Source organism: Ammospiza caudacuta, chromosome 1 (assembly GCF_027887145.1).
Source record: "Ammospiza caudacuta isolate bAmmCau1 chromosome 1, bAmmCau1.pri, whole genome shotgun sequence".
Classification (NCBI taxonomy): Eukaryota; Metazoa; Chordata; class Aves; order Passeriformes; family Passerellidae; genus Ammospiza; species Ammospiza caudacuta.
In genome coordinates this window covers 26,812,777-26,822,980 of record NC_080593.1, presented here as the reverse complement: position 1 = coordinate 26,822,980, position 10,204 = coordinate 26,812,777, and the positions used below count along the sequence as shown (strand labels likewise).

Sequence of the window (10,204 nt, the reverse complement as noted above, 5' to 3'; positions counted from 1 at the left end):
TGGTTTATACTGATAACAATTACTTTTAATAGAGCACAAGGGGTAAACACTTTAAACCAGTTTAATCATGATCCCTGTTAAAAGAAAAAAAATTGTGTCAGCATATTCCTGAATGAGATCAGAATATGGACTACACAGTTTGGAAAATTTCTTTCTCCAAATCTAGACATGGTTTGGGGTCACAATTTTGTCCTGGGAAATGTCACACATAATGAGGAAATTCCCACAAGCATATCAATTCAAAGAAGCCAAAGCAATAATAATATGAAAGTCTCCTACTGGTACATCAGTGGGAAAACATTTACTTTCAATAACATTATCCATTTGCTTTGTTCCATTCTCATGTTCTGCACATTTCAGCAAAAGAGCTTCTCAATTGATAGTTGTTTTGAACGTTTCTGTTCTTGAAACACTAGTAGAGTGTTTATTGGGATTTTTGAGAAGCTGTTCATAATGCTGCACATAGTTGGAAGCTGACCTGCATTTGCATCTGTGACCCAAGAGCACAGAACATGGGGGCAAGGGTGGAAGGGGAAAGAAAACATTTCCAGGACTGATAATTCTGAAAGATATGATATGAAATACTGAGTTCTTTTCGTAGCCTTCTTTTAGGCAAGGACTTCTTGCAGTTGCTGGTTTTCTGGATGTTGGGGGTAAATTATGCCACTATCCACAAAATATATATATAAAAGCTATGAGCTTTTTTTTACAGGAAGAAAATTCCCTAGTACCATAAAAAGGGATCTCTTCATTCCATAGAGATCAGGACCTCACAGGAGGCTAGAATTAAGGCAAAGACAGGCCTTTGTACACAGAGAGTGGCTCTATGTTTTCCCACTTCTAAATTATAATGACTCATTTTAAACAAAGCCCTGCAATTTCTTATCGGAGTGGGGGCTTCTGCTTGAACTAGCAAGACTTTCAGTAATGAGATCTGCTTGCTAGGAAAAGGGCTCCAGAAAGTTTTATGTATTCAACATAAATATGTATTTTCACACACTCACACACGCATGTACTTATACACACACAAATATGCATACACACAAATTCATAAATAGATGTCTATATATGTACATATGCAAAGGGACAATATTGAAAATCATGTTAGACTTGGAGTATTACCCGCTTGTCAGAACTATTTAAACTACTATCTACACAGTACATATTGAAACTCAACTTTAAGATTTTTTATTTTTATGTACAGTTCATTTTTTCCTCTGGAAATAAAATATCTAAATACAGACAGACTGTAATGTTGTATATGTATAGCTTTCAACAATACTTTAGCTGAATAAATGCTTTGTACATAGTTCTGTCTTTTAATGGAGTTTACAGCTACATTGATAAAATGGATTCCTCATTTCCTTGATTGTTTTAAACAATAACAAGCAGAGAGACAATTACAAGTTAATATTAATAAGCAGCTCAAATAACACTGGTTAAATTATGTACAATACAAACCATTCATACAAATGAAGACTAGGATATTGAATTTGTTACAATATTTTGTAATAAAGATAAGACAGCCACTTATAACTTACATGTTCTCTGCCAGGCATTTTCCTTCTTAGAGATCAATTCCAGTTTTTAAGCAGTTTAGCTGGCCTAAACTCAAACAAGTTTAAAGAATCAGAGCTTAAAGAGTCAGAGAAATGTTAAACCAGAATGTCTGCTCACATGTAAATTCCAAATGTTTGCCCATCTTTACTAGAAACAGGCTTGCTCCATGGAAAAAGAGCCACCAACACCACCTTGAATGTGCCTACTGTGTGCTGGGAAAAGTCACGACGCTTTGCTGTGTTCATATAATACGGAATACTGAACTCTAAACACACTTTTCCCCATTTTAACAAGTACTTATTCCTACAGTATTATTTACCAGTACAGCTGCTCCAAGCAGTAGAATGCATGAGAGAGGATTATTGATTGGCATGTACTCAGAGGACTTTCAAGGAGATTTCCATAACAGTCTGCCTTAGAAACCTTGTACTGTCTAGTTAATCCATTTTGCTTGATGATAGGTTATGCTGAATCCTTAGATATCAGACAATGAAAGATTTCTTAACAGGAATCTCAATAACGTGAGCTGAAAAGTGTGTGTGTGTCTCTGTGTATGTGAATGGTTTTATTTCAAATCCATAGTGATTTACACCTAGATGGATACATGGAGCTGACTGGGCAAAAATTACATTAGATTGTTTTCCACTAACATATTTGCAGCCATTTGACATCAGCAGCAGCAGGTAGACACATTCCAGGCAATAGATGTGGCCTTCCTCCTTGAGGTTACAGCCCTGTTATTCGACCTCTTTTATTCCCCAGGCTTCAGTCTCAGACACAAGTTGGTCCTCACCCTGAAGGGAAGTAGGGTGTGTCACTGTGGTAGTTGTAATCAGGACACACCTTCTGTACTAGTTTATAATCTGTACTATAAAAGGAAATGTAAATACAGATTACTTTAAAGGGCTTGGAGCAGAGCCATGACACATGGCTCTGGGTCTGCTCCTGATAACAGGTTTTTGAAGGGTCATAGTTGCAGAGTGTATTCTTGGTAGCCTTGTCAACCTTTTCATACTCGATTCGACAGTTAAAGGACTTGGAATCTTTGGCATCAATCACTGTCTGTTGTGCCAAGTCAAATTCCACTATTTTTGTAGGGGGCACTAGGCTCACAGATACATTTCCTTGACCAGTGGAGTTATGCCTGAAGTAAACACTAAACGTCCCATTGCCATGGTCAACAATTTTCCCTGTTATTAACAGATTTAGCTTCACAGTCTTGATGTTGGAATGAAAATCTCCCCAGCCAAACATTTTCTTAAATTTCCCAGTCTTGACGATGGGCCGTCTCTTTGCTCTGGGCCGAGGCTCTTGCAGATCTGTGGAGTTCCTCAGCCAGTCCCAGAGATCTTGCTCAGAATAAGTTTCTGGGGCATCGTATCGCAGGTCCAAATCTGTATCATTTTCCTTTCCACGAAAAGTCTGTGACAGCAGTCGGCTGATGGACAAGTCTTTGCTGCTTTCTGTCCATATGTGCTTTAGTGTGGATTTGGAGCTTCCTGATTTTAGAAGTTCTGTTTTTCCTCCATTTGTTAAATTTGCACAGGTAACCTGAAAGAGAAGGGAAGAAGAAAGAAACAATATATTGAGATATGTGATACAAATCCCATCATTTCTACCTGAGACCAAAATAACCAGATTTACCACAAACATAGATAAATATTTTTTTGAGAAATTAAATTTTACCTCTCTACTCAGTAAACCAAAAGGGAAATGTCTGTTTTCCTATACTTTCCAAGTATTATTACTCAATTCTCCTTTGCCAGTTTTTTTAAAATAGGCCTTCAGATTTAATCACAGACATTCACATTATTTGTCTGTTATGATGTCTGTAAGTGGTGAGTGCATAACAAAAACTGAGTTACACAGTCTTGTCATACTTCAGGCTGTATGTGGCATCTCAGAGTGAAGTGTTCTTGCTTGAATGTTCACTCTACAAGGTTGCTGTGTCTTCTACCATCAGAGACACATTCATTTACTTTTGCTGCCCCTGGAGTGCACTGTCAGGGTGCTGTCTTGGTGGTGCCAGCCTGACCATGCTTGGAGTCCATGTCATTATGAATCTAATAATAATACAATTTCCTTATTCCTTTTATGAATACTCATTGGTCTATGTTCTTGACTGGGATCTTCAGTCACAACTACAATATTAATAACAGAATAATGAAAATTTTAATGAGTTTTGAGTTGATAACTGTACATAGAGTGTCCTCCACGTCAGTTAATGCAGGAGGAGTCACAGCCTATTCTAACAATCCCTTATAGACCAACTACTGGTTTGCCTTGTCTGTATCTAATATGACAAGCATTTCTCCTTTCTTGCTTCACTTCTTTTTTCACCATTTCCTCCCCAAATTAAATAGAGATCTGTGTAAGACAGAAAGCCTTTTGTATATTTACAAAAAAAAAAAAAAAAAGAAAGAAAAAATAGAGGCACCAATTTAAAAGCAGTAATAAAAAAATCCTGCAAAATCACATTTTAAAAGAACACAAAATCTTGCACCAAGTTCCTACAAAATCATATATTTCAGATATCGTTTTTCACAAAATTTACTGTCAAAGCAATTTGTCTTATTTATATTTTTTTCTCTTTGCTTTAATTGAGTGGAAAACAGACAACAGATGCAGGCTTGCAGCTGTCTAACATGCAGCACTGGCAGAGAGCTCTGACAGAGCGTACCTGGGAGGGCTGGAATTTGTGCAGGGTGGATGGAAAAGGACTGACAACATGTGTAGTCCTATTCCCCCTATAATTTGCACCTCACACACTGCCTAATTTTTTTAACATTTGCACTGCTCTGAAGAGGCCATCAAGTTTCTTATTTCCATTTTCATGGCTACATATGAGATTCCAAATATGCCTGTTTTATTCCTCTGTGTTCTGGCACTGATTTATGTGCTTCTATCATACTTGCAGTTATATCTTTCTCTTCACTTTAAAATGAATTGAGTGCATTTCATACCTAGGAAACCCATTGGAAACCAGAAAGTATTTAAATCATGTCCCCTCCCTACTGGTACAATTGGAGGTATATGTCACAAAGGATATCTATCACAGCATGGCCTTTTCATTTCTTAACAATCATGAAATTGAAACACACTTTCATTAACTTCAGTAGTTTTCCAAGGTCATTTGAAGGCACATAGATAAAATCAGTCTAAATTGTCTTAATACACTGATCACACAGGAGATATGCCCCCAGCTTTTTACAGCAGCTAAATAGGTAAATAAATCTGTCGCATCCTACGCTATTCCTGCCCAATCCATTTCATGTGGGGCCAGTAAGGATAATAGATAAAATATGGATTTAATTCAGGATTTTGCCAAAGAGAAAGCTTCCCCCCCTTTCAAATGGACAGAAGGATCAAAACACAGACCAGCATTTTGATAGCCAGTTCATAGCTGCATCTTAGCAATAACACAGTAGGCCAAGAGAGAAGCTGTAATAAAATGCACTGATGGTGCACTGGTTAATGAAGCAGCAATGAAGATGTCACAGGGAGAGAAGAAGAGACTCAGAATATTTTTTTTTCCTATGTCATATGGGGAAGGAGGGCAAAATAAGAAAAGAAATGTGGTTAAAAGGAAAAATGTGCCTGTGTAGAATGAATCTATCAACCACAATGAATCAAAGCAGTTAGCTAGCAGAGCTAGTAAACCAGCAATCTGTAGGTAGGATACAGATTGCTTACCACTCTCATTTTCTTTGCTTGCAGTTTGTTTTTCCTTTGTTTTCCTCTCTTCATCTAATGATTTATATTTCATAGAATTAGACTAATGGTTCCATGTAACAATATGTAAGAGTTTAAAAATCTTGAAAATAAGTCTCTCTTTTTTCCAAATATGTGAAACTGAAGACTCAGGAGAAGGAGGAAATTTTCTGAAATGATTGATGACTGATCCTATGCGTGGTTTTTTGAAAACCAGCATATTTCATGGAAATAGATGATTTAGGCCATAGGCATTCTCTACTGCTTCACATCCAATCTAACAGATACAACTGATTGTTATTGTCATTGATTTTGTAATACCTGAAAGATTTCTGGCTGTGCAGTTAGTCCTGAGACCTCTGTTTGTGATTTTCAATGTGGGTAACTGGTTGCATTTGTGAGTAAAGGCCTGAACCTGTCTTTCCTAGTCAAGAGTCCGTGTTAGCACTAAAAACAGCCCACAAGCATTAATAAAAAAAGCTCTAGAATTCATTGTGCTTCGCTAACATTTTCCATCCAACTGCTTTTCATATACTGCTAGTATACTACACACTATAGAAAGTATCCTCAGAGACTCACACACCCAATAACACAGAGCATTGCTGTGTAATAGAATTTCTGCAAATGCAGCAGTTCTTTCACATGAACTGATTCAGTTTTCTTCAATCTCTCTTTTTCCCAAACCCAAGGTTGCAATAGTACAAGAAAGACCATGCAAAAGCATGAGGTTTTGCACTTAGTATTGTGAAGCTTAAACATAGATCTATTTTAGGAGATCATGGAAAAAGAGCCAATTTGAAGTGAGCAATAAAACATGGAGCAGCCTAAAATCTATGGTGGTTTTCTTGTCCTCTTCCTTGAGGATACTTACATATAATTCAGAAACTTGCATACTCTATCAATTAGTACACGCTAACCAGTTTTGCCTCCTTTTCCATAGCCAAGTGTCACTCCTAGATGAAACATTTGAAACCCAATTTTAATGGCCCTTTCTAGGATGGAGTCCATTTTCTTCATAGAAGCTCATATGGTGCTGAGGTTGAATTTTGACCCAAATGCTGGTAACATACTTATGTTCTAGCTCTGGCTGAAGAGTACAGTGCCAAGACCTTCTCTATTTCTCTCAGCTTCTCTAGTGAATAGACTGGGGAGGTGCACAATGGATTGGGAATGGACACAGCTGAGCAGAGAACCTGAATTCACCAGAGATATTCCATAATATGTTGCATCATGCTCAGCAATTAAAAGAGTGGGAGTTTAAAGGAGGTAGACATCTTTTGTTCAGGAACTGGTTGGTCATCATTCTACCCACTGGAGTAGGTTGTCTGTTGAGTATTGCCTTTGCATCACTTGTTCTGGTTTATTTTCTTCTTTTCTTTCTTCTTTTTCTATTTATCCTTCAGTTATTAAACTTTACTTTATCTTGACTCCCAAGTTTCCTCACTTTTATTGTCCTGTTCCTCTTCCCTGTCCCACTGGGGAAAGGGGCAAAGTAAACAAAGAACTTTGAGGTGCTTAGTTGCTCACCAGTGTTAACCCAAAACACCACTGCAGTGCAATAAATCAGTGTTGCAAAAGGGCTGAGTAGGGGCATTTCCTCCATGACTGCATAGCTAGAAGTGGTTCTGAATGATGATGATGGCAGAAATGTTTGTATAGAAAAATAGTAAGGGGCAAAAAATTTAGAAGTGCTTATCTAGTGTACAACTGTCATTGGAAAAGTACTTATTAAGCATGGCAGACTGATATTTGGTTCTGCTCTTGTACGTTTACGGGAAAGTATGCATTTACAGTATCTAGTAAAGTCTACTGATACCAAAAAGGCACCATGAGATTTTACTACTGCCTGGCAACTGTTCTCCAAAAAATACTGACAATTTGTTATTCCATTTCTTCTACTTCTTCTTTGAAAAAGGAAAGAGAGTGATTTCATTGGGCATAATTTCAGAAAGCATCATTAAAACACAGGAATTAATCTGTAAATAATTTTTTAATGTATTAAAATAGAATACTCCATTCATTTTGTATCCTATGTTTTGAGGGTGATGATTTTTTTTAATGTTTAGCTTCATTAAGCATGTTTTAATTAATATAGTTCTTTAATTAAAATAGTTATTTTAGGACTCCCTAAAGGATAGGCAGTTTATTTATCTCAGAAGTTTTGGAGTTCTCTTTCAAGACACTGAGCCATGAATTCTTTGCCAAATTAAACCTTAACATTTGGAGCAGAGAAAATGAAGTTAAAAAGGAATTTCAGGAAACCATGAAGGCTTCAATTGGTGATTTAAGTCCTCTTCTCAGTGTAAAATCAACCACAGGTATATTAACATTAATTAAAGACTGATCAGTTTAAGATTTTAAAAAATATTAATTAAAAAATGTACAGAATGCATCTTGATTTCTCACTCTTTTCCTTTTATTCTAGCTCTACTACAGTTCATTACCTATAATTACAGTATTGGTTTAGAAATTATGCATTTATTTCCCAGAATATATGACTACTTCAGAGCAAATGAAAATGCAAACAAACAATCTAATACTCAAGGTGGAAAATCTCTCTCTTCAGGTAAATAACTAATCAAAAACCAAGACTGTTTTTTTTTTGGCATAGAACTGTAAGAATTTGGCAGCACTGTGTTTGCAAATGCTCTGTATAAAAGAATTCAGAATTTCCTTTCCTCGGTAAGATATCTCAGATACAACAAAGGCAGGATAGTATTGATGGACACTACAATAAGCTGGACCATTATCAAGGCAGGGCAGCACACAGAAAGTTGTCACTGAGTCCAGTGTCTTTATATTCATCCTGTTTCTGCAATGGGTGGAGGGAAAACAAGACCAAATTTACTCTTCCATTTAGGTCCATTTTTCTTCCTGCAGCTGTCTACACATTGTACGAAGTTAGCAGTGGCATGGAAATATTTTATTCAGTGAATAATTTCCAGAAAAGTCAAAGTCAGTATTCTACAGGTATTTGGTAATAAAGAAATTGAGAATGCAAATTAATGGAGATATTACTGTAATGGGAGAGAGTGAAACACACTGAAGGACTTGTACCTCTTAAATGGACACTTTGAGAAAGAAGGATGAAAACAGAAAACCATACACATGGATATTTCACAGAAACAGGCCTCTCTGGTTTTAGCTTACAAACCTTTATGCTGAACAACATGAAACAAATAGGGATGTATGTTGGTCATTCAAAAAATCTGCAAACTCAGATGAGACTGACAAACAGGACAGTAACCCATGATCTAGTGTCAAATGAGAAATCAAAAGTCGCTATGCAGGATCAAACCTAAGACTCATTTAGAAAAATCATCTTGTCTCCAACAGCAACTATAAGGGACACCTCGAGAAGAACATGCAAGTGCCTTGCAGATGCCTTGCAAGAATATGGCAAGTGTATTTTAGGCCCCTAATTTCTTTCCAGCTGTCCAATAATTCTAGTTTCCTCTGCTAGATGTTGTTTCTGTGTATGTTTTCTGTTTCATCGTTTCCCTTTCAATTTCACAATATTATGCTATCACATTTAGAAATCTGTGAACAAATTAGATTTCTGTTTCAGTAACTCTAAACAGACTGATCTTCTGTTCATTTGATCACTTTGACACTTTGCAAAATTTAATGATCATAAGATGCTTCAGCAGTGATTTCGACAGCTCTGTTTCCTCCTAGGGTTTGTTTTAAACCTCATTCCTGACACCTTCTTTGGAGAACCCTTCATGTGGAAAGTTGTGCCTCTATCCAAATTTCCCATGCTCCTCAATATTTCTCTTTGTTGCTATGCTTTAAGTATTTTTTCAACAAATACCACTGAGTGGAAAATTTGATGATTCCTAGCTGCATGAGGAAGCCTCCCTCTCGCTGACTAGTACATGCCTCAACTATATCCATTCATAATAGTAATCAGATATTGACCTCTTTTCCAGCCCTAAAAGCCTCCTGAATCATGCAAATAATCCCTATACATAAATTGTTCTATACCTATAGCTTTAAATTTCCTTTTTGTCCTTCTCACTCCCAGTTCTGTTTTTAAAATGAGAATGGTACATGGTATTCAGGATGTGGCACAAACATGGTCCTGTATGATGGCAAATATAGCCTCCCATTATTTGTTCAGTCTTTTTTCTCTACTTATTCAAAGTATTTTATTTGGGTTTGGTCATAAAAGAGCACTGAATTGATTATTGACCATATAAAAATAAGTTTCTGAAGTTTTTAATAATATTTTCTAAAGTAAGCACTTTGGATAATTCATTTAAGCATAAAAAATTATAATTGAGGGAATGTAGGCTTGTTTTTTTTTTTTTCTTTTACTATCTTTAGGTTAAGAAATTGAGCTTAACATACACTGTTACTGCAATTTTTGTATAGAACATTCTTAGGAATCACAAAATGCAGAATACTTATATTAACTGCTCGGCTCAGCTTTAAATTCTGTATTTTTCTGGTTTTAATCTATGAGCTATCATTCTTGCTTCAAATTGCCCTTGTTAAAACAAAAATGTAGCTACCTGAGCTTTCTTCATCATTCACACAACAGCAGTTTTGCAAGACAAGAAGCTGATATAAATTCAGCTGACAGCAGCTGATATAAATTCAGTGAAATTTAACATCACTGAAATTACAGTGCCTGTATCAGTTGATATGTCTTTGAGATCTGACTAAGAATCAAAGACTAATTAGAAAATTTGTACCCACAGAAAGATGAGGGTACTAATAAAATAGTAGCAACACAGCTTTGTTTAGGTGCATTATAATTCTTAACAGTTGTTATCATAAGATATTGGAATGGCTGTTCTGCAAAAGAAAAAAGCTAGCAAAAATTACAATTTTGCAGTGCTTTCTACACAATGAAAGTTACCTTACAAATAAATCCCAAAACTAGCTAGTCTCAAACAATTTTCAGGAAATGCAAAGGTGGTAAAGC

At 36.2% G+C, this 10,204-nt stretch overlaps 1 protein-coding gene across 2 annotated transcripts in view; it reads right to left on the bottom strand.

Annotated features, from left to right (window-relative positions):
* Positions 1–1,011: 1,011 nt before the first annotated feature.
* The window catches only part of NXPH1 (neurexophilin 1), a 136,405-nt gene continuing 127,212 nt past the window's right edge, over positions 1,012–10,204 (bottom strand). For both annotated transcript variants that reach the window (XM_058814642.1, XM_058814634.1), the window contains exon 3: positions 1,012–3,111. In XM_058814642.1, the coding sequence (XP_058670625.1) occupies positions 2,350–3,111 (762 nt within the window). In that variant the 3' untranslated portion in view covers positions 1,012–2,349. The remainder of the gene's footprint in view (positions 3,112–10,204) is intronic.